Source organism: Brassica napus, chromosome C5 (genome assembly GCF_020379485.1).
Source record: "Brassica napus cultivar Da-Ae chromosome C5, Da-Ae, whole genome shotgun sequence".
In the NCBI taxonomy this organism is placed as follows: Eukaryota; Viridiplantae; Streptophyta; class Magnoliopsida; order Brassicales; family Brassicaceae; genus Brassica; species Brassica napus.
The window spans coordinates 50267693-50293453 of record NC_063448.1 but is presented as its reverse complement, the minus strand read 5'-3'; the positions used below and the strand labels follow the sequence as shown (position 1 = coordinate 50293453).

The 25761-nt window shown below is 34.1% G+C and overlaps 1 protein-coding gene across 1 annotated transcript; it reads left to right on the top strand.

Annotated features, from left to right (window-relative positions):
- Positions 1-22400: 22400 nt before the first annotated feature.
- LOC106442680 lies at positions 22401-25711 on the top strand. The gene is made up of 3 exons (XM_013884338.2): positions 22401-23401; positions 23798-24078; positions 24354-25711. Exons 1-3 carry the CDS (start codon positions 22401-22403, stop codon positions 25709-25711), a joined length of 2640 nt encoding a protein of 879 aa, XP_013739792.2.
- Positions 25712-25761: the final 50 nt, after the last annotated feature.

The window sequence follows — 25761 nt, the reverse complement described above, 5'->3', positions numbered from 1 at the left end:
TTTTGTATATAAAATCGATTTTTGTATTTTACAAAACGATTTTTCTATATAAATTCGATTTTTGGATTTTACAAAAAAAAATTTCTATATAAATTCGATTTTTTGGATTTTACAAAACATTTTAATTATTAAACAATTTTTATTTATTAAAACTATTTTTTGTTTATTAGAACTATTTTTATATATTTATTAAAAAATTTTAATATATATAAATCTTTTTCTGTGATTAAATTATTTGGGATTTTTTTTTAATAAAAAAATTAATTTATATATTTCTGTATTTATTAAATATATTTTTTTAATTTACAGGTCTCATGATGATCAGACCCGGCCTCGACAGCGTCGTGGTCGTGGTGGTACGGGGAGCCAGTCTCGGGATTCCAGCCATTTTCAGGATTCCCCTTCGCCCCACAGCTCCAACCATACATCTCCCTCTGCTGCACCCGCTCATGCTCCTCTCGCTCCCGCTGCTGCATCCGCTCCTGTTCCTCCGGGTCCTCCGGGAGTGATGAGGGTTGCGGAGTTGGTTCAACAGCCCGGTCGTGACCATCTTCCGTATCTCACTCCGTATCCACATGGACGGGGTCAAACATGGTAATTAAACATTTTTTTTTCTTTAAATTTGGATTCATTATTAACCGTTTGTTCTTTTAATAAGGTTCAACCGATCCGGGAACGGGATCAGCGCATGGATCAACCGTATGATGTACTCGGCCCTCGACAGTGGACATCCGACTTTCACTCACTTCCCAACCGACAAGCAGGTTCTGTGGTTTCGTCAGTTTGCGGTAAGTATTCTAATTTTTTACTTATATTTTTAATCTTTAATATAAATTTTCTACTAATTGTGTTTTTTTTTCAGCAAGAGTTCAACTGGAATTCCGATGAGACGCTCTTTATCTATCACCACTTCGTCCATAAAGTAATGGACAACTATGGGAAGCAGATCCACGAGTGGAAGAAGAAGTGGGAAATCAATAAGGTTCGATTTAATTTATTAAACAATTTTTTAATTTATTAAACTATTTTTTAATTTATTAAACTTTTTCTTTTTTTTTTTAATTAAAAGGTCCCAAAGTCGATGAACGACACGGTCTGGAAGGAGTTGTGTGCGCATTGGGATAAGGAGGAGACGAAAGAAACTTCTTCCACCAACTCCACCAACCGCAGGAGCGACCGTAAAGGGAAGGGCATCTACAAGCATAACTTGGGTGCTCAATCTATTGCCACTCTCGGAGATCGCATGGTAAGTTCAACCGCTTTTTCTTCAATTATTTGAGTTTCAGAATTTAAATTTATTGTGCATTTCTTCTAATTTCTAATGTTTCTTTAATTTTATGTTTTTTTCAAGGCGGAAGAAAATGATGGCGAGCCGGTCGATGATCTCGCCCTAATGAGGAGGGCGTATACCAACAAGAAGACCGGCCAGATTGATGACGGTCTTGTGAGGGACGTGGTCGACCTGGTCCAAACTCAGGTGGTAGACGAAGTGTCTCAGCTTCAAACCGAGGATGACGCTTCGACGGCTTCGACCAACTTGTCCCGGTTTCGAATCAACGAAATCGTTGAATCCGTAAGTTCTTTTTTTTTTAAAGTTCAATTCATTTATTTCTTGGTTTAAATTTCTAAATTTGGCTTTTTTCTATTCAGTCGGTTCCAAAGAAGAAGGGACGTTTGTTCGGTTTGGGTCGTCGCACCCGGTCGGTTCCTCCTTCTTCTGCACCACCGCCCTTTGTTGATCCAGAAGTACTTACGGCTCAGTTGAAGGACAAAGATGATCGAATATCTTTGTTGGAGACCCAGATGGCGGCTCAACAGGCGGGCTATGAGGCACAGAGGAGGCTGAACCAGCAAATGATGGAGATGATGCAGAGGATGTACCCGAACGAGGTGTTCCCGGACGTGCCAGACCCGTAGTTTTTTTTTTCCCCAATCTCGGAATGTTTTATTTTTATTTGTGAAACTTTGAATATTAATTAGTATGATTTCAATTTTACTTTTAATTTCATATTTTCGAATTTAAATTTCAGAAATTTTATTTTTTCAAAAAAATTAATATTTTTTACATTCCGAGGAAATTAATTATATTTTTCACTAGATCGATCGATGCGTTTTTGAACAAAAACGCATCGATCGATCCGTTTTTTTTAAAAATATAGCGAGGGACATTTCCCTTGGAATTTTCCGAGGGACAACTCCCTCGGAAAATTCCGAGGAACGGATCCCTCGGAATATACCGAGGGAACAGTTCCTCGGAATAAACCGAGGAAAAAGTCCGTCGGTATACTCCTATCGATCGATGTATATATGTCCAAACACGCATCGATCGATGAACTTCCGATGAATTATCTCGACGAAGTTCTACCTCGGTATATTCCGAGGACTTTTCCGACAAACAAGGGATCCTCGGAATTTCCTCGGAAATTTATTTCCTCGGAATTCCGTCGGAAAATTCCGAGGGATTTCAGAGGAAAAAAGAAATTCCGAGGAATTATTTCCGACGACGTGTTTCGTCGGAATTTCGTCGGAATAACGATATTCCGACGAAATTCCGACGATTTTTTCCCTCAGAATCCTTGATGTTTTCTTGTAGTGTATACCCGACTCATAAACTTCGGGTTAATGATATTACTCACGTATACTCACATAGTCGTAACATCATAGTTAACTGAATCATACCTTTATATTTTTTGCACCGTTTACTAAAGCTACACCTTATATATACATAATCATAATATATACAATCAACATATTTTTAGATATCTAATCCCACGCAAAGCGCGGGTTACTACCTAGTAACTAAATTAAATTGATTAGTTAATTACTCTATTTTCTTAGGATTGATGATTTTTTACTTTATATAACAAAATTATTCGATAGTACAATAACAAATGAGTTGAATGTAAGACTTAATCTGTCATATTAACAGTGTTGGAGAAAATACTCATTTTTTATAGATACAAAGGGACCAATATGTTAACTGATTAGAATTAAGTTTACGTGATTCCTCTTTTGATTCAACAACTTCACTTCTGTATTGCAGTTATTAACAATTACCTTCCTTTACGCTTTGTATGGATCATTGAATGTTAAGTGTTTATGTTAGTAAGTGACTATTGGTAGTTGGCTTGGTGCCCTTACGTAGCTCTAATTAACGTTCGGGAGGTTTGACAACAACATTGGAGACGGTGAGTTTCATGTTTCTCTTCTTGACCTCTCCCCTCTTAACAACGTACAAATCACTGAGATTTAGTTTAATATTATGATATCAAGCTGGAAGGTTCTACTCAGATACATCTCAGACAAAATTGGATGTAGTTACGACCAGTGGAATATGTATGTGCGCTTTTGACACAGATGATCATGGTTCATTGGTTATAGAGGCAGGTGATCCTATCTCCAATGCTGTCAAATGCAAATTCATTTACACAAATGCAAAAAGCTTGCTCCTAGCAACTCGCATTTTATTCTATGGATTTATAAATTGATTATCTAATGCCTGTATATCTTACAAATTGTGGAACAGTTGAAATTGCAAGTTATATTATATTCCTCGTGCTATGTTTTATCTTCTTTAAACCACAAATACTCCTTCCATTTCAAAGTTAGTTGTCGTTGTAGAGTGAGATTTTTGTTTCAAAATAAGTGTCATTTTATAATTTCAATACAAAATTTATTAACTATATTATTTTTTATTGGTTGAAATATGATTAGGTATATCGGTAATGAATTTTATTTAATGGAGGAAGTATAACGTATGAAAAAAATGAGGTAGACCCGAGTTAAGTTTCGTTTCTGAGACAGGGCCTAATCCCATTGAACTTGAACCCGACAGAAGTGAAACAAATGATGTTGTACTACTACTGAGAAATTTACTAGATGTTCCTCTAACTGCAAAACCGAACAGATCCAGTATTTGTCTTAGAAGATCTCTAACGCAGAGTCATCATGTTTCTAATGCCTACCAGATTCATGCATGAAACAACTTTTTCGGAAACTGCTGAATCGTTATAGAGATTATTGTGCCAAAGGATTGTTATATCCAGCTAATATTATGCCTAGTTAAGCCATATCATGTAAACTTTGGGGGTGATTGGTTAGACTTTATCTCACTATTTTAGTTTTATTTATTTTTAAAGCACTTAATTTTACCAATCATGTTGTAGTTTTATTTTTGTAAGTTAAATCCTACAACATATTTCTATTAATTTTTACCAATCATGCTTTACCTTTACTTTTAAGGCTACAGCGAAAAAATTAAAGCAATTTTTTTCTTATGTATTTTAGGCAAAAAAACGTACATCTTTGTTTTATAGGCTGTAGAAACTGTACAATGAAAAACTATCTATAATATCAAATAAATTAGAAAATCATAATAAAAACATTTATAAATATTTTAGTTTAATTCTGGGTGTTTTTAAAATTATCGATTTTTTTTTAAAAGATAAATATTATTTACATATCACATTTTAAATAACAGTAAAAATTTATAATTTATAAAAATCATTAATATAAATTATTTTAGTTGACAAAAAATAATTATTTTATATATACATCACATATTTTATTTTGAGATTTTTATAGTTTACAGCTACAACAAATTTAAGTACATCAAAAGTCTCTGCAAGAACATCTAAACAACTTTATAGCTACATGCAACTTAACTGCAGCTAAATTTTTACAGCTAAATTCTTACCACTACAGTCGAACCAATCATCACCTTTGTCTCCAAAACTTGTCGAACCAATCATCACCTTTGTCTCCAAAACTTATCACAATGCCCATGTAGCTTCAGTAGTGGCTCATTAATTGAACCAAATAATTCTCTGATCTTAGTTTCCGTAGTACCTTATTGCTACATTTAGACTCATTTATGTCAATGATATTTTCAGTGACTCCCAAGTACAGGTAGTTGTACTTGTCTCTTTACGTTTTACAATAAGGAGGAATCAGAATGTTATTAAAAACTACGTCTTCCTTTTTACATCATATTATAAGCGTAATCCATCTTGTTTACTTTGTAATCATGGATATTTCAGATCTAAAAATTATATGCAGAGTAATCTTGATTTTTTTTGTTTTAAAATGGAATGATAGGTGAGAATGAGAGATCAATGCATCTGAATTGCTTGATTTTGGGACGATGACAGGTGAGCTATGGGATACCAGAAATGACTTTTATGATTTTTGAAACTTGCTTGAACTTGTCATTGAGCGAATGAAAAGACTCCACACAGAGACTCAGAACTCAAGAATCACATATAATAAAGGAGATATGTGGATAATAAAATCAGATGGAAAGAGACAGAAGATCATAGTAATTTTTTCCATGGAAAGTATACGTTGCATTAAATCTATGGATCTATCTTGGGGTTGTATTTGTTCAAGCCAGCTTTGCAACATTATGGATACTAGATCCTTTCTCCGCGCTACACGCGGATAATATATTTAAATTTGTTATATTTATCATTTTTATTTATCTGCAAATTTTTGTATATTAAATTATATATAACTAATTTTTAAATTTGATTTTTTTATATATTTTTAGTTTGAAGTAAGTATTTCTATTATATATAACACAATTAACTAATAAAATATGAAGAATCAAGTCCGAGATTTTAGAGTTATGTAAAAAAAAATATGATTATGTATAGAACATAAATTATCTTAGTTTAAAAGATCGAAATCTTATCTCGAATAAATTCACGAAAAGAAAAAGTACTCCAATAACCTACTTAAAATATAAAACCCCATTTAAAAAAAAAGCGTACTTAATAATATTTTTTTACTTGTAATAGTTGAAAACTAACAATTGAATATCAAACTAGAATATTATTTTAATATATCTAATGGTAAAATATTAATTGTAATAAACAAATTTTGAATTTTGTAATATTACATGAATTAGAAGTCTTTAAAATCTAAAATCTATTTTATTAACATAATATATTTTTATTCATTTATTATTTTGACGTTACAAAAAATTGTTTTAGTTTTATTTTTATATTATTTTTTTTAATAATAAAGTTTCTTTTAAAGTAATATTAAAATTATCAAGAATATAATATATTTAAAATTATTTATTTAAATATATCCAAATATGATGTCTCATTTTTATGTGTGTTTGCGTTGAGCATATTTAATTTGTTGTATATTTAATAACACCTTGTTGCGTGTCGTTCTGTGGTTTTAATAAATGTGTTGTCATTTCATTTTTATTGTTACTAACATGATTTTTTAGTGATAAGTGATAATGTATTTTTAACGTTATATATTGTATTTTACCGTATATTTTCTAATTCTTCATGCTGACATTTTTTGTAGAATCATTTTAATTAGATAATAGGTTTAAATATGTAAATTAAAATGTGTATGTTGTAAATTTAGACTTATTAGTGTAACTGAGCACTATCAATTATGGAAATTATATTATGATTTTATTTTACTAAATATTTCTTTTTGTGTATAGTTTTTTGTTTTATTTTGTATTTTTACAATTTTATTGCCTTATTCTTTAATTACAAAGAATTGTTATTTCCAATTTTTGTTTCATATACCTTAAAAGTGTTCGGCTGATTTTTGTTTGTTTTCTTTCTCCAATTACAATGTACAGTTCGACCGTTTTTTTTTTGGATCAAACTACTAATATCATCAGATAGAAAAACTTAAACTTCAAGAATTGAGTGAGTATTTGTGCAAAAGAAAACTGATTTAGCCACTAATATAGTGAGATATTATAATATTAAAAGGTATGAAAACTCTTCTCTGTTGTCCTATGCTAGACATAATTAAGTTGTTGTCAATTGATTCTATATTTGTGACAACGGAAAATACATCTTTATGTCTTCCTTACATCATCCTTAATTGGTTTACTGTTTGACCATTTTTAATATACTGTGAGTAACATAATATTAGATGTTGATTATCTCCTTTCAATTAAGAACGCACAGAATGAGAGAAATTCAAGGTGAGACCACTTTAAAAATTGTGTCATCATATATAGAGTTAGTTTATAGATTACTCTATCTATTTCAAAATGTAATCAGTTTTAATTAAAATATGTAATATTTAAAATATATTACTTTAGAAAACTGTCATTTAATATATAAATTTAATCAATTACACATTAATTTACATAATTTAATTGACCACACAATAACCAATAAATATAAAGTTACATTGAAATATAAAAAAAAAAATTATATAGTGAAACAAAAAATACTTTTAAACCATTATATTATAAAACAAAAGGAATATTCAAATTATATTGAAACATTAGAATAGTAAGAATCAGAAAAGGTGAAATCTCAACGTCGATCATTTACGTCGGCCATGCCTTAGACCATCTCCAATGTATTTCTCTATTTTTTTTTTCTAAAAAGAGGAATTTCATAATAGAGATGGATTTGTCTCCGATGTATTTTTCTATTTTCTCTCTTAAAAAAAATATTCTTGATATATTATTTTCTAAGTATACAAATAATATTTTTTATTTGTGAAAGTTGAAAACCAGCCCAATTTATTCTAGTATTTTATAAAATTATGATATTATTTACACTAAATATTTCTTTACAAAATATAATGTAAATAGAAAAATATAAGTATATTTATATAAATAATATATTTCACTAAAAAAATATTTTCGGTTATAATTGTTTAAGTAAAAAGTTAAAGGATCATTTTGTAAAAACAAATAGAGGAGGTGACGTGACAAAAATATAGTTTCTCATTGGCCGATTATTTTCGCCTACGTTGACACTCTATCTGAGGCTTATATCCTCCAGTTTTAATTAAAATCTTTAATATTTAAAAGTTATTACTTTAAAAAACTGTCATTTAATATATAAATTTAATCAATTACACAGTAATTTACATAATTTAATTGACCACACAATATTCAATAAGTATAAAGTTATATTGAAATATAAAAACAATTTATATAGTGAAACAAAAAATAATTTTAAACCATTATATTATAAAGCAAATGGAATATTCAAATTATATTGAAACATTAGAATAGTAAGAATCAGAAAAGCTGAAATCTCAATGTCGATCATTTACGTCGGCCATACCTTAGACCTTTTCTAATGTATTCATCTATTTTTTTTTTCTCTAAGATAGATGAATTTCATAATAGAGATGAATTTGTCTTCGATGTATTTTTCTATTTTCTCTCCTGAAAAAGAATATTCTTGATATATTCTTTTCTAAGTTTACAAATAATACTTTTTATTTGAGAAAGTTGAAAACCAACCCAATTTATTTTAGTATTTTTGAAAATTATGATATTATTTACACTAAATATTTATTATGTAAATAAAAAATATAATTATATTTATATAAATAATATATTTCACTAAAAAATTATTTTCGGTTATAGTTGTTTAAGTAAAAAGTTAAAGTATCATTTTGTAAAAATAAATAGAGGAGGTGACATGACAAAAATATAGTTTCTCATTGGCCGATTATTTTCGCCTACATGGACACTCTATCTAGGCTTATATCCTCCTTTTATTATTTGTTAGAATAGTAAGAATCAGAAAAGCTGAAATCTCAATGTCAATCATTTACGTCGGTCATGCCTTAGACCATCTCCAATGTATTTTTCTATTTTTTTTCCTGAAATAGATGAATTTCGTAATAGAGATGAATATGTCTTCGATGTATTTTTCTATTTTCTCTTCTGAAAAAAACATTCTTGATATATTCTTTTCTAAGTTTACAAATAATATTTTTTATTTGTGAAAGTTGAAAACCAACCCAACTTATTTTAGTATTTTATAAAATTATGATATTATTTACACTAAATATTTCTTTACAAACTATTATGTAAATAAAAATATAATTATATATATATATAAATAATATATTTCACTAAAAATAGTTTCGGTTATAATTGTTTAAGTAAAAAAATTAAAGAATCATTTTGTAAAAACAAATAGAAGAGATGACATGGCAAAAATATAGTTTCTCATTGGCCGATTATTTTCGCCTACGTGGACACTCTATCCAAGGCTCATATCCTCATTTTATTACTTGTTTGATGTGTCTCTTAATTGCAGTTTTCTATGGCTTTAACTTGAAAATCTTTATTTGGGCTTATTTATTTATTTATTTTTATATTTTCTGATTTGGAAAATATTTATGGTAACTCACAAATACAAGCACACACTAGGTGATTCTCTTGGTTTAAAAATTGATAAATATAAATTGCTAAATTGATAAACATTTAAAATAATTCAATTATAATATTGATAAATATATTCTCTTGGTTGTTTATAAATTTTAAGTAATTTTGTAATTTTTATGTATGATAAATAAAAAAATGTACTAAGTGTCTTTATGTTTTCATCTTAGTTAGATATGTGATTTCAATTATAATATTTTTTTATTTTTTTAAGTATTCATTTTGGTACGTCAAGTTGCATCTATTCTTTTAAATTGAAGATGATTTTTTGTTTAATCTGGTTAAAATTGGCTTATTAGTACCAATTCAGATTATCCTCTTATATTTTAAATATATTTTATAAAATTTTGTATAGTTTGATGTATCTTGTTTAGTAAAACAGAAAATAAAAATATTAAAAGAGGTATGCATTAATAAATATAACTTATAATATTTTGAAAATTCATACAAATGTATGACTATATATAAAATATATAAATTATAATAACAGGTTTATTTAACTGTTCATATTTTGATTGGTTTTGTTATTTATATTTTGGTATATTGGGTTATATTTTTTGAATTGAATCATATATTTTTTGTTATAATTAGACTAAAATAAGAATAATATTGTTAATTAGATTTTCGTTTAGTTTTTCTTTAGATTGATAAAATTATTTATGTATAATTTGATATATGTTGTTTTGATAAAATATATAAGTCCATACTTTTAAATTTTATATATATATTTCATTTTTGTTTATGTTTTTCGAAAAATATAAAGAAAAATAAAAATAAATTTCGTTTCTATAATATATCTTTTCATATTTTATAAATATCTGCTTGTATTATTTATGTGCTATTGTAAAAAAGGAAATTTAAGTTAAAAATTAATTAAGTTTCGTTAAAAGGGAAATAAAATAATTATCTATGTAATTAATTAAATTTTTTGAAACATATGATATTAGATGATGAGTTTATATATGCTTTTAAAATCATTTCCTTATTAATAATTTGATAAAATATTCACAAAAAATTATCTTATAGAAAACATGTCTAAATTATTTTACTTTTTCAATTTGTTTTGTGAAGTGGTGTTATATATATATATAAGTAATTAAAATATCTAGATATTTTATCTTTTATTTATATTTTTGGCGAAAAGATAAAAGGTAATAAAATTTAAACTCTTTCACATATAAATAATCTATAAGCTTATATTCTGTAAATATTCCTTTTTCTTATTTATGTGTTTTGAAAAATGGAAAATTTAATTAATTTTTTATTAAGAATAAAGGAAATTTTATCATTTATGATATTTTTATTTCATTAAGAATGTCTATATAATTAACTGTCATGAGAATTAACGTGAGCGCGACACATAAGAAACTGACTTCTCAATTAATATTATAGAGATTGATCAATTGGTTGCTTTTGAATATGATTTCCCTTAATAGTTATAGACTACACCTTGATGTATAGCTTATTAGCTGAAAAGAATTGAGGAAGTTGATTAAATATATTTATATTTACATGTGCATTTGCTAAAGTCTCAAAATTTTAATATGATAACCAGACCCTAATCTGAATATTTTACTGGTACAGCTACTAAACATGTTTTACATAATCTGCATGATTGTTATCGATTAGCTGTAGTACCTGTGTATATGTGTGGTCCTTAAACAAACCAAGTTCCTTAATTAATTTTTGGATGCAGATCATCTTCTTCTAGATCTGATCATCTTGTGGTTTTTGAATTGAAAGGCATCGATTATGCATAGTCATACCTATCCTAACTACGATGTTTCATTGATTTATAATTATGATTATCCAATAATTACGTAATAATATGTACAATTTGAATTTTAATAGTATAAATAAATAACTACTTGTTGGTCTGGTGATCATCACCATAAGCAACACCAATGTCTTGATTATTTCCGGTAGCTAGAAAAATGGACTCGTCCATGTAAAACTAACAATTCAAAAGACATTGTTACTTTAAATATTTAAACTAGAGTTTTGACCCGTGCGCCCGCACAGGTATTTGTTTTTATTTTTATAATTGGATATATTTAGAAAACAAAAGTCTTGATGTTCACATGTAATTTGTCTATCGTATATTCAATTTTAGCGGATTTGCTATGTAAAATGATGTATCATTGTAATAGTAGAAAAATTATATTTGTGTATAAACGAAAACATTTTGAGTTTCTTCCTCACTCTTTTAAATATTTATGACATAAATTGTTGAATTCAACCTACATATCTGAGTCAACACAATCGAACTTTTTCAAAGAAAATTTTAGATCATTATAAACTATTAAGAATATTAAAGAGACAGATTATAACACAAGTTACGAACACAACTTGACTGCAGACTTTAAGAATATACCTAAGAACTTTGCAGATTCAAGATTAGAACTTCGTAAAGGAGAAGTTAAGTTTTGTAGAAAAGAAACTTGGTCATGGGTATTACTTTGAAGAGTTTCAAGATATTTGCAGATTCATACATGGAGATATTTAAAATAGGATAGTTTCTTTTAGTTTTAGTTTACACAAGTACTCTCCTCTTAGGTCTTTGAGCCAAAAAAGACACAACATATAAGACATAAGTGCAGAAATTGATTTTGCATAATGCAACAAAATGAGCTAAGGCTTTTACATTTAGAAGCGGCTTTCCTTTATTTGCCAGAACTGTGAGCTTTTCTAGAAAGAGTTTCCACACAGCTGAGCGAAACTGTTTTATTATTTAATACAAGTTAGATTCCATGGAGAAAATTTATAGAGAGAGATCACTACAAGAAAACACACCGAATTCCGACGAAGGTTCCGACGGACACCAAGGTCGTCGGACATTTCTGACGGAATACTGACAAATTTCCGACCAAATCCAAAAAAATTAAGTCGTCGGAATTCCGTCGGCCATTTCCGACGGAATTCCGACGAAATATGGTTCGTCGGAATTTTCCGACGACTTTTCGACGACATTCCGATAAAAAATGTAACCGTTGTAGTCGTCGGAAGTTCGTCGGTATATTCCGACGAATTTCCGACGACATTCCGATTAACAGCAAAGTCGTCGGAATTCCGTCGGTATTTTCCGACGAATTCCGACGAAAATGTGACCGTTGTAGTCGTCGGAAGTTCGTCGGTATATTCCGACGGAATTCCGACGACATTCCGATTAACAGCAACGTCGTCGGAATTCCGTCGGTATTTTCCGACTGAATTCCGACGAACCATGTGACCGTTGCCGACAAATATATATGACCGTTGTATAGCCGTTTGGGATTGGACAATTCCGACGGAATTCCGACGGACTGCTTTACATCCGTCGGAATTACGTCGGAAAGTCGTCGGAGGTCCGTAAGCAATTTCCTATAAATACAACCCCTCCTCATTCAACTCATTCACACTTCATTCTCTCTTCATTCTCTTTAGTCATAACAATTCCGTGAAAATCATGTCTTCAGAAGTTTATTATCGTTCGTGGATGGATAAACCTCATTTGGATCCGAACACCAATTTGCTTACGGAAGAATACGTTCAAGGGATTGGAGAATTCATGAGGCTTGTTCAACAGCAACCGGATGCAAAAAGTGGTATGTTAAGATGTCCCTGCTCTTCTTGCAATAATAATAAGGTTATAAAAGAATTTGATGTTTGGACTCATTTGTATATGAAAGGGTTTTCACGTAATTATAAAGTTTGGTACCTTCATGGGGAAACTGGTTATGAATATGGTAGTACTAGCGAACCTCAGCCTGTTAGTGAACCTCAGCCTGATATTAGGTTAGAAGAATCTAGAACGGATATAGATTATGGTGTAGGTACTGAGCAGATGGTACATGATCATTATAGAGGGGAAGAACCAAACCCCGAGTCTAGGAGATTTTTTGACATGTTGGATGCAGGAAAACAACCTTTGTATCAAAATTGTAGAGATGGTCATTCAGTCTTATCATCTGCAACTAGATTAATGGGTATTAAGACAGACTATAATTTGGCTGAAGAATGTATGGATGCGATTACTGATTTTGTCAAAGGTATTCTACCTGAGGATAACCTTGCACCGGGTTCATACTACGAGGTTCAGAAACTTGTTGCAGGTCTTCAACTACCGTATGAAGTGATAGATGTATGTATTGACAACTGCATGATCTACTGGAGAGCGGATGAGACACGGAATGTATGCAAATTTTGTGGGAAACCTCGTTATCAGGAGACGAGGGGAAGAGTTCCGATCCCATTCAAAAGAATGTGGTATTTGCCTTTGACGGAAAGATTGAAGAGGTTGTATCAGTGTGAGCGCACAGCAAAAGCAATGAGATGGCATGCAGAGCATTCCACAAATGGTGAGATTAGACATCCTTCAGATGCAAAGGCTTGGAAACATTTCCAGTCAACATATCCAGAATTTGCGGAAGAGAGAAGAAATGTTTATCTTGGATTATCTACTGATGGTTTCAGCCCATTTGGAAAGCATGGAAGGCAGTATTCTCTATGGCCAGTTATTGTGACACCGTACAACTTACGGCCGAGCTTGTGCATGCGACGAGAGTTTTTGTTTCTCTCAATTCTCGTCCCCGGGCCAGATCATCCTAAAAGATCACTAGATGTGTTTCTTCAACCACTAATATATGAGTTGCAACAACTATGGGCGCATGGTTTTGAGACATACGATGTTTCGCGCAAAGAAAACTTTCAGATGCGGGCAGTACTTATGTGGACAATAAGTGACTTTCCAGCATATGGTATGTTATCTGGATGGACAACACATGGGAAGCTATCATGTCCATATTGTCAAGATGACACAGATGCTTTCCAACTAAAGAACGGAAGGAAAACGTGTTGGTTTGACTGTCACAGACGATTTCTACCACCTGATCATCCATACCGCAGGAGTAAGACTTCGTTTACGAAGAACAAGCAGGTGTTTGATGGTCCACCTGAGGAAGTTAGTGGGAAAGATTTGTTGAAGCAGTTTAGGTATTTTGATGCAGAAAGGACGCCAGATGTAGGTGGACATGAAAACATTCGAGTCAATGCGGTTGGAGAGCTACATAACTGGCACAAAAAGAGTATTTTCTGGGATCTGCCATATTGGGAGAGTCATCTATTGCGGCATAATTTAGATGTCATGCATATTGAGAAGAACTTCTTCGATAATCTGATGAACACAGTCCTTAACATCCAAGGTAAAACGAAGGATAATTTGAAGTCAAGGTTGGATTTAGTCGATATTTGTGATCGTTCTGAACTTCACGTTGATGAGAACGGTACGGCCCCTTTTCCCATTTATCGGCTAGATGGTGCTAGAAAAGAAGAGTTCTTTGATTGGATTACAGATAAAGTGAAATTTCCTGACGGATATGCATCAAATTTGGGGAACTGCGTTGATAGAAGCGAAGGAAAGTTTACTGGCTTGAAGAGTCATGATTGTCATGTAATTATGCAGCGCCTCCTTCCGTTTGCTTTTTCAGCATTATTGCCACGTAATGTTCATGAAGCAATTGCAGGGATTAGTGTTTTTTTCCGCGACTTATGCAGCAGAGTAGTGACTGAAGAGGGTATTAATAATTTGAAGACAAACGCACCAGTCAGCATGTGCAACCTTGAGAAGATATTTCCTCCATCATTCTTTGATGTAATGGAACATCTTGCTATTCATCTCGCAAGAGAATTGGAACTTGGTGGTCCTGTGCAGTACAGATGGATGTATATTTTTGAGCGTTATATGCATCATCTGAAGAAGATGGTCAAAAATCAAAGCAGGGTGGAAGGATCTATAGTGGCACAGGTGATCAATGAAGAAACTGCAATCTTTGCTGAAAATTATTTTCCACCAGAAGTGCAAACAAAACACCGAAGACCTGCTCGGCATGATGATAGAGGGGAGAGAGCAACATATCATGTTACTGTCCCAAGCATGTTCAAGGAAATAGGACGACTTAGTGGAAAATTCACGAAGCGGAGACTTACGGACACTGAGCACGCTCATTTGCAAACATATTTGCTCACCAACTGTGAAGATGTTCTACAATATGAGAGGTAAAAATATTTATTCATTTATTGTTAGATTAATATTCAATAAATTTATTTCATATTGATAATATTTTTGTATATAGTGTATATATGGCGGAGTTGCGTATGACTCACAGGCATGCAACAGAAGATGAGCTTCGACAACTTAGAGATAACGGATTTGCTGCGTGGCTTCGTAGTTATGTGAGTCATATATCATATTACCCTATGCAAATGATTAGTTTAAATTTAATATATATAAACTAATTAATTTTGCAATCATATATGTTTTTTTTTATAGGTGAATGATGGTTTGGCCAGAGGTCTTGTGTTCGATGATTGGATACGCGAATTTGTGCAGGGACCAAACTATGTGGTCAAATCATATCCTAAATTTTGTACGCGAGGATATGCATTCACAAGGAAAGGTCATTCTAAGACAACATATGATGCTGGTGTTTCATCTTCTTCTGGTGACGATGTCTACTACGGCAACATAAAAGAAATATTGGAAATCCAATTTCCTGGAATGGTTGGATTGCGTTGTGTAGTATTCTATTGTGATTGGTATGACACCACCCCAGATAGAGGAGTGAAGATTGATGCGTTTGGTGTTACATCAGTTCATTCGCGGCGGAAACTTCAATATTATGATCCCTTCATTCTTGGTTCGCAAGCTGATCAGGTATGTCAATCTATTCATAATTTTTTACCAATATAATTAATTAATGTTATATATTGAACTAATACTTGTATAATTGATATGTATAGGTGTGCTACATCAGTTACCCTCGGGTGACGTACAGAGACGATCCATGGGTTACTGTAACGCAAATCAACCCAAGAGGACGAGTGGATGGAACTTCTGATGATGATGAACCATTGCAACCAGAGTCTACCAGCAACGCCCAGGCAGTTGAAGATTTGGAAAATGTTCAACTCGTTGAGAATTTGACTGTGTTTGGACATGATGCTGTCGTACATTCAGAGCCGGAAGCCGAGGTTGGGGAGTTTGATGAAGATTCAGAAGATTCTGATTAGTTTTTTTTTTTTTTTTTTTTTTAATGGTCCGTCGGAAATCCCTCGCAATATACCGACGACATAGCGACGACAACGGGTTTCATTGAAAATTGGAAAGGTCGTCGGTATTTCGTCGGAAAATACCGACGACATGTTTTTCTATAAAGTTTCAATCATAAAAATCTATAAATTTAGATGCCAAAACTATGAAAATAACACATAATAAGTGTTTAGTATAGTATTAGATCGCAACCGTTCAAATATAACAACTCATTAAAATATTTATGTATGCATATCATTGTTTTCATAACATCTCATCTTAACATTATATACTTATACAATCATATTTATATAAGCTTACACTACAAAAAAAGTTGTTGTGTAAAATCGTGTTATAAAACATTTTTATTGTTAAATCTTTATGCAAATACTATATATATTATCAAAGATTTGGATTTTGCATTTAGAAACTTGAAATGAACACCCTAAACACTAAGTCGTCGGAATTCCGTCGGAATATACCGACGGATTGTGTCCGTCGGAAAATACTGACGGACACGTTCCGTCGGAATTTCAATTAGCCCGGGAGAACCAAACCGCTTGAAAATTTTCGCGAATCGGCATTTGGTATATTTTAATTATACCGACGGAATACCGACGAACCCGTGTCCGTCGGAATCCTCGGAAATAAAAACCCTTCTCCTTCCTTCTTCGTTTTCTCCGCGGCCTCTCTCTCTCACGAACACTCCGGCGATTTCTCCCCCTCTCCGGCGATTCCGGCCTTTCTCCACCTCTCTTCACCGGCGAATCCTCTCCTCACCCTCATATCTCTTCCCCAAACCCCAAATCATGTAAGAATCATCCCAAACCTTTTTTTTATCAATTGTTTAGGGTTTTGGAAGTTGATCTCGGATTTTAGGTTGTTTGATTGAAAATTTTAGGATTGAATGGATAGTTTAGGATATATAAGTTAGGATTGTTGTTTGGATTGTTGTTTTAGTTTTTTTTGGAACATTTTTTGATTTTTAAAAACGTTTTTTGATTTTAAAAACGTTTTTTGATTTTTTAAAACGTTTTTTTGATTTTTAAAAACGTTTTTTGATTTTTAAAAACGTTTTTTGATTTTTTAAAACGTTTTTAAAATTTTAAAAAAATATTTAACAACATTTTTCTATATTTATAAATTTTTTATAATTTTGTATACATATATATATATGTAAATCATGTATAATAAAAATTTTAAAATTTTTTATAATTTTTTTTAAGTTTCCACTAATAAACTATGTATAATAAAACGTTTTTTTTTTTAAAATATAAATATTTAACAACATTTTTCTTCATTTATAAATTTTTAACAACATTTTTCTATATTTATAAATTTTTTATAATTTTGTATACATATATATATATATATAAGGTTTAATAGTTTTTTTAAAAACGTTTATAAAACCTTTTGTAAATATATAAATGAAAATATGTTTGATGGGTTAATTTTTTTTTTTTAGGGCCGAGGATGAAGCCCGCCCCGCAGCCCGTCTTCGACGTAGTTCGGTGAGCGGTTTCCGTGCATCGGTATCGTCTCATGACTCGGTTCCCGCATATATTCCCGCTCCAGCTCCCTCTGCCCCTCACGCTGCCCCTCACGCTGCTGCTCAACAGGATCCGGGGGTCATGCCGGTTCATCTATTGGTTCAACAACCAGGTCGAGAGCATCTCCCGTTTCTCCAACCCAACCCACGACGAGGCCATAGCACTTGGTTAGTATTTTTTTTATTTGTACCGTTATATTTTTTCCTTTAATTAACTTGCTAACTTGTTTTTTTTTTAAAGGTTCACCAAGTCGAAAAATGGCATTAGCCGGAGCATCAACCAGATGATGTACTCCATGCTCCGTTTTGGATATCCAAAGTGGAGTGTGATCCCTTCCGACGAACGAGAGTTGTGGTTTCGTCAGTTTGCGGTATAGTAACTCTTCATTTTTTTAAAGTTTTTACATTTTTTTACATATATTTACTTATTAAATTGTGTTTGTTTTGTAGCAAGAGTTCAACTGGCACTCCGATCTTACGGAAACAGTCCGTAAGAAATTCAACGAAAAGGCCATGGACTCTTACACAAAGCAGATAAACGCGTGGAAGACAGTTTGGCAGAAGAACAAGAAGCCACGGTTCATCAACGGGACGGTGTGGGAGCAGTTGATAGCTCATTGGGAGAAGGAAGACACTGCAGAGACGTCTTCTAGGAACTCCAGGAACCGGAAGAGCGATCGTGGCGGGAAAGGTATGTATGTGCACAACCTCGGCGCTTGCTCCATGTCTACTAAGGAGGATGAACTTGTAAGTTTTTTATTATTATTTATCTTTATATTTTTTAAATAAATATTTTATATATTTTTGGCTAATAATGGCGGTTTTTTTAGATCGAAGCAAATGACGGTAATCCCGTTGATCGTCTCCAACTCATTAAGGTGGCTCACACTAACAAGACGACGGGTCAAATTCAGGACCCCGTGATCAAAGGTGTAGTTGATTTGGTGGAAGCTGAGATAGTTTCTCAATCTCAGCCTCTCTCTGATGACGGCGACTCCACGGGAGCTTCAACCAACCTGTCTCTATTGCAAATAAATGAGATGGTTGAAAAGGTAATTTTTTTTATTAATATATTTTTTTTATAATGTCGATTACTTACTTGTCCCTATTTACTTACTTTAAATATTTTTGTAGGCGGTTCCTAAAAGGAAAGGAGGCCGTTTAGTTGGGTTGGCCCGTCGTGCTTCTTCGTATCCGGCATCTTCTTCGCAAGCTCCGTATGCCGATCCCATGATTCTCGAGGAGCTACATGACAAAGATGAACGGATTGGGGCATTGGAGGAGCAGAACACCACTATCCTTTCGGAGAATGCCACTATCCGTTCGGAGAATGCCACTATCCTTGCTGAGTTGGCATCCCAGAAGAAGTTCAACACCGAGATTATGCAGAAGCTAGATCGTTTGATGTCTTCGAGTTCATCTTAGTTTATTTCGGCTTTTTAAAACTTTCGGAATGTTTTTTTTTTCTATTTCGGTTTGTATGAATTTTAAACTTTATGAATGTTTTTTTCCTATTTCGGTTTTTATGAATTTAAATTTTATAATATTATTAGTTTTAAATTTCCGATTTTTTAAATTATTAATATCAAAAAATATATAAAAATGCAAAATTAATTTGTAAAAAAAAAAGGTATATACCGACGGACAATGGTCGTCGGAATATACCGACGGACATATATCCGTCGGAATTTACCGACAAACCACATTTCCGTCGGAATATACCGACGAACGTGGTTCGTCGGTATATTCCGACGACCGTTGTCCGTCGGTAAATTCCGACGCCTAAAGTTCGTCGGAATAAACCGAGGAACATTCTACGTCGGAATTGTCCGACGAACGTTCTTCGTCGGTACGTAGTTTTCCGATGAACTCTGGTCTCGTGTATCCGCATCGTAATATCGTCGGAAGTTCGTCAGAATGACGTTTCTCGGTATTCGTCAGAAAGTCGTCGGAAGTTCTGACGAAATTCCGACGAATTTTTTTTTTCCGACGAAACGATACCGACGGACGGGTTCGTCGGAAATTCGTCGGAATCGGTCTATTCCGACGAATTTCCGACGATTTCGGCCATCAGAATCCCCCTGTTTTCTTGTAGTGGATGTCACAGTTACTGGAAATTTGGAAGAGTCCCGGGTGAAGAACCAAGTAAAAAATGGGGGTTCGTTTCCTTCCGTTACAGTGTATATTGGTGCTTCCCTTGCTAGATTCTTAAGTTGAATGAATCTTAAGTACTTCTCCAATGGCTAAAACTTGTTTGAGGCAATTAGGAATGGTATATATTGTGCGAGTACGTATATTCAAAAGGAAATCTCAACTAAAGTATTCTGAATTGCGTGATTTTCAAGTTTAGTATTAAGATTATACGTATCTTAAAACATTAATACCCGACTGTATATATTTAATATAAGAGCTTATATTTGTAACACTATTTAAACTTTTCTTTCATTTGGTAGTATTAGAAAAGGAACTATTCTATTTTGAATGAAAATTGTCATAATTTTAGTTTACTGTGATAGTATCTATTAACAGGATATTCTTGTTTTTCATTTTCTACACTCGAGGTTATAATAATTAAAAGTATACAATATATTGTGAATTAGGAAAACTTACTCGAATACAAAGATTGACATCTTTAACTCTAGTTAATGTGATAGAAGTAATTTGGCTCACGTTAAGGTAATAAATTAGTTTAAATGTCATATCCCTAACTATATACAGTATGGCAAAACTATGTTTCAGTATGTAATTTATTTTGAAAATATTTTACAGGGAACATGATTCATATTCCACATATGTAATATATGCAAACCGACATGACATTTGATTGTAAGTATAAATATATGAAGTATTTACATAATCAAGAGTTTCATGTTAGTTTTCATGTCAGTGTATAATCTTAAGAATATGGCATGTCAGGTTTTTGAAAATTTGAGGATTGTTTAATCCGAGTGCAATGAGATAATTCAATTTGTGATGAATTAGAATTGTCTCACGTAATGATAATAATGACAATTGTGAATATCATATTAAAAGGAGGCAATTCAGTTGACCAAATAATAGAAATGATGTGGTTTGTTAACGTTGTTAAAGAAGGTGGTATAAGACGTAATAATTGTGTTTGGTTAACTATTTAAATTAAATTTAGGTGATTTGATTTAAATGTTAAACATGGTTAAGATCAGTGGCATAAACTTGTAATTATTAAGGAAAACTCAGGGTTATTTCAAATTTGTACTTCTGTTTTAATAATTTAGATGAATTTTCGCTTCTTTTTTTAAAAATCATCTTAGTTGACTCGAGCGTATTCATCTTAGTTGACTTGACCATATATACTACTACTATCCAAGTTTTAAACATACTAGATTTTTTAATAGATATTATATGTATTTCTCAATTCTAAAAATATTATATTATATTGTATTATATTATTTAAAGAATATAAAATAAGACTACATAACATAAATATATTTTTAAATTTTTTTTTGTAGAAATCATTATGTTATTTGATTGTTGTACTTGATTCACATGTTTGCATAGATATTTGTGATAGATGAATAATTATATTTTTATTATCAGTAAATAATATATATTTATTATATAATATAAGAAAAAAGAAATTATTTACTTTTTAAACAAACTTTTCTCATGTTGGAGATTCGGTTATAGACATATCATATTCGAAGGAGACATTTTTACAGTTATCAATCTTCTTAACAGTCAAGAAACAAATCTGAATATCAAAACAATATCTCATACGATCTTTTTATGGAATAATTGCTCTGAAGAAATTGAATTTAAGCATCAAAAAAGATTGGAAATGGATGTGCAGATGTGTTATCTAAGTCAGCTTTATAAAGTACTATTCATAGTTCGTATATCATTTATGTCCATCCTATTTTTTTACAAAACAAAGTATCGGAGTCTTGAAAGTTGAATTCATATTATTGTAACTGTACATAAGAGTTTGTGATTACACACTTAGTGATTATTGTATATGTGTCCAAGAAAGTTTCAATGGCTTAGTGGTAACTGTCCTATATTTATGTCATACTAACCCGGGTTCGATCATTTCCTTTGCATTGTTTTTTCATTTTTTACGAAAAAATAAATGAGATGACGTGACAACTTCGGGCTCTCTGATTAGTTGATTTTCCTATCATACGTGAACAACCTCTCCATGGCTTATATTTTCCTTTTAGTATTGTATTGATTTTACGAGTAGTAATTTTTCAAACTGAGAAAACCACCTCTTACTCTCACTTCACCTCTGGTTAAACTTCCACCGGGTTCAGCCCCCGACGCCGTCGGAGGGCCCGCAGTGCTTACTGCCTGAAGACTGGAGCCACTAATCTCTGACATGTTCCCTTTTCTCCCACTCTACTGTGGTCTGTATACTGCCTCATTTCATTCCTCGGAACTCTGAGCGGCTTTGACCTGTGGAGATTTAGAGAACTTAAGTCTGCTAGCTCATCTAGTTTATTGCCCAGTTTGGGACCTCTCTCTTTTGTGGTACTGAAGTTGCCTTTGCCCAGTTTGGGACCTCTCCCTTGTGTTGTTGCTGAAGGTTATGAATTCTCTCCCACTTAGTATTTGAGGCTATGGCGAGACGCTACTCTACTGCAGAAAAGGCTAAATGGACGTCAACCACTTTTGCTCCTGTTCGCAGAGCTCCCATCCCCATTCCAGCTACTAACAACTCTGCGCTCATTGAACAGAACAAACTCTCTCTTATCAGACGAGTTACAAACTCGGCGGCACAAAATACCAGAGCCTTGGTAGACTTCTTTCTGCAACACTGGCACGTCTCCGGCTCTATCACTGGCCGAGATCTTGGTCCCCATCTGTTTCAGTTTACCTTTGAATCCGAAAGAGATCTACAGAGTATCCTACACAAAGCCCCATACCACTTCAAAAAATGGATGATACTCTTGCAGCGGTGGGAACCTATTGTATCTGATAGCTTCCCATCTATTATTCCATTTTGGATACGAATCCATGGAATTCCTCTACACTACTGGACGGAAGAGGCTCTACACGCTATAGGCTCAGAACTTGGCCATGTCGAGTCCAAAGATGTTCCAAAAGGCCGAGTTCGGGTCCTCATTAATGGACTCCGACCCCTTGAAAGACATCTTGAAATCAGTCTCCCCTCAGCAGAAATCAAGGAAGTTGAACTGGAATACGAGAAGCTTGAGAAGCATTGCTTCTCATGCGCCTCACTCTCTCACGAGCAAGATAAATGCATGTCCAGATTCTCTAAAACTCAAGGCCCTATGGGTATCAATCAATCGAGAACTCTTGAGAAGCTCGCTGAAAGAAGAAGAACTGATGATAGGGTAGTGAGGAATGAGGAGCGATCAGACAGAACTTGTAGAAATTCTCATCGGTCAAATGATGTTCGCCACGAGGGACACTCGAAGGCGACCTACGATCGATCCCTTCGTACTGACTATCGCCTAGCTTCATCTGAATATAGACGCCCACCCCCTTCTTCACCTCCCCGGAGAAATACTTACCCTAGAAAAGAAACTTGGGTACCACGGAAGGGCCAGTCCTCAGGTTCTATTGCGGGCTCTGAGCCTCGAGGCTCAGGAAGGCTGTCAGTAAGAACGTCTAGACAACTCCCTAATGCCCAGAGCTCCCATATTCCCCCCCCCCCGCTCGCGTCCTGTCAGAGAACCTCTAATAACTCCTCCAGGACCAACCTCTGCCCATGCCAATTCTAGAGAGCGACGTTCTGCTCTGGAAAGAATCTCCCCTGTGGTTAGTTTGATTGGCACTTCTGAAAAACGCCCGGCCCGGGATCGACTCTCTTTGCCCACCAATAGAGAGCATTTGCCTCGTAATGAGGAGGTTACTACTGACTCTGGCATTCTCCAAGATGTGGAATTGCAATATTTTGAAGAAACAATGGGAGACCTACCTTTCATTGACAGAACAGGGGCGTCGGGCTCTAAGCCCCCCAATCTGAACCATCTCTGATCCGCACTCTCAGCGAAGATAGGCTTCATGTCTCTTTACGTCTTGGCCATGTACCTGCGAAACCAGACACTACCATCACTCTCTCCTTGGGCCGTCTTCCTAAGCGCTCGGGTCGTATTGCTGCAAAGACGCTAGGAAAGCGTAAGGCGCCTGACCAACCTACAAAGAAGAAAATTCCTAGAAGCCCTGTCCAAGGTGTAAGCTTAAAGAAAAGAAGGGTCACGAAGGGTCAGCAATCGTCCAAGAGAAGGCTTGTCATGTCGGCTTCTGGCGCTAAGACAGGACCTGCTACAAGTAAGGCCCCTGCGCCTGCTCAGGTGGCTCCATCTACTAGGGTTTTCCCCTCTACCAAGAAGAAGGTGGCGGATTTTCGGCCACCTCAAGATCCGCTTCCTTAGCGTGTTTGAGCTGGAACTGTCAAGGGATTGGAAGCACCTTGACAGACCAGCGGATCAAGGAGATACGTACTCGACTATCTCCCGATATCTTATTTCTAATGGAGACTAAGAACAGCGATGAAAAAGTCCTCTGATTATTTCAGAACTCTCTGTATAAACAACATTTCTCAGTACCTCCTACTGGTTTAAGTGGAGGTCTTATGTTGTCTTGGAAGGATGATATAAAAGTGCATGTTTTGTACTCATCTTGTAATATCATCGACACATTCATCTGCTCAAAAAAGTCATCATTCTTTGCTTCCTTCATTTATGGCACTCCGAGAAAAGAAGATCGAGCTGCCTTTTGGAGTAAATTGGTCGAACTCGGCAAGGCTCGAGACTCTGCATGGTTTATAACATGGGACTTCAACGACTTACTTGACAACTCCGAGAAGGTTGGAGGCCCACCGCGCTGGGAGGGATCTTTCTTAGCTTTCCGCAGTTTTGTGTCCCAATCTGGGCTATGGGACTTGCCACATGCTGGTAACCATCTATCTTGGCACGGAATGAGACATGAACACTTCATCCAATCTCGTCTTGATCGAGCTATGTCAAACTGTGCGTGGTCGGAACTTTTCCCATCATGTCGCAATATCTACCTCAGCTTTGAGGGTTCGGATCACCTGCCACTCCTCACTCTTTTTGACCAGACTAAAACTTCTAGAAAGGGGAACTTTCGATTTGATAGGAGATTGAGGAAAAACCCTGATATACACAAGCTCGTCGAAGACCAGTGGCCACTCCATAGACAAGAAGCTGTTCTCTCCAAAATTGATCGGGTGCAGAGAAAAATCATTGAATGGACAAGAGAACTGAACATCAAAAGCTCTGAAGTAATCAAAGAAGCTCAACAAGTCCTTGAAGCTGCGCTCTCTGCCCCCTTACCCGATACCGACCTTATTGTACCCACTACTACAACTCTTGAAAAAGCTTACCAAGAGGAGGAAGAATACTGGCGACAAAGAAGTCGCATCCTCTGGCTTCAGTGCGGCGATCGTAACTCTGGCTTCTTTCACGCTATCACCCGGGGCAGGCGTCAAATCAACAACTTCTCTGTTCTAGAAGACGATGAGGGCAGAGTGTTTGATACCGAAGAAGGAATAGTCTCAACTATCTCCACTTATTTCCAGAATATATTTGCATCGTCAGGAGCATACTGTCTTGAGAGAGTCAACGAAGCGCTGAATCCGTGTATCACACCAGAAGATAACGAAAGACTTGTTGCTATACCGGACCGAACTGAAGTATACAATGCCGTGTTTGCGATTCATGCCGATAAAACCCCAGGACCTGATGGCTTCTACACGGGCTTTTACCATTCCTTTTGGAACACGGTTGGTGAGGATGTGTATCGAGATATCCGAGAGTTCTTCGAATCAGGTTATCTCCATCCGAGACAGAACGAAACTCATGTTCGTTTGATAGCTAAGATCTCCTGTCCGAGGAAGGTTGCCGATTTCCGTCCTATCGCGCTTTGCTCCACGCACTAAGAGATCATAGCAAAGATTCTTACGAAGCGCCTACAACCTTTACTCCCGCG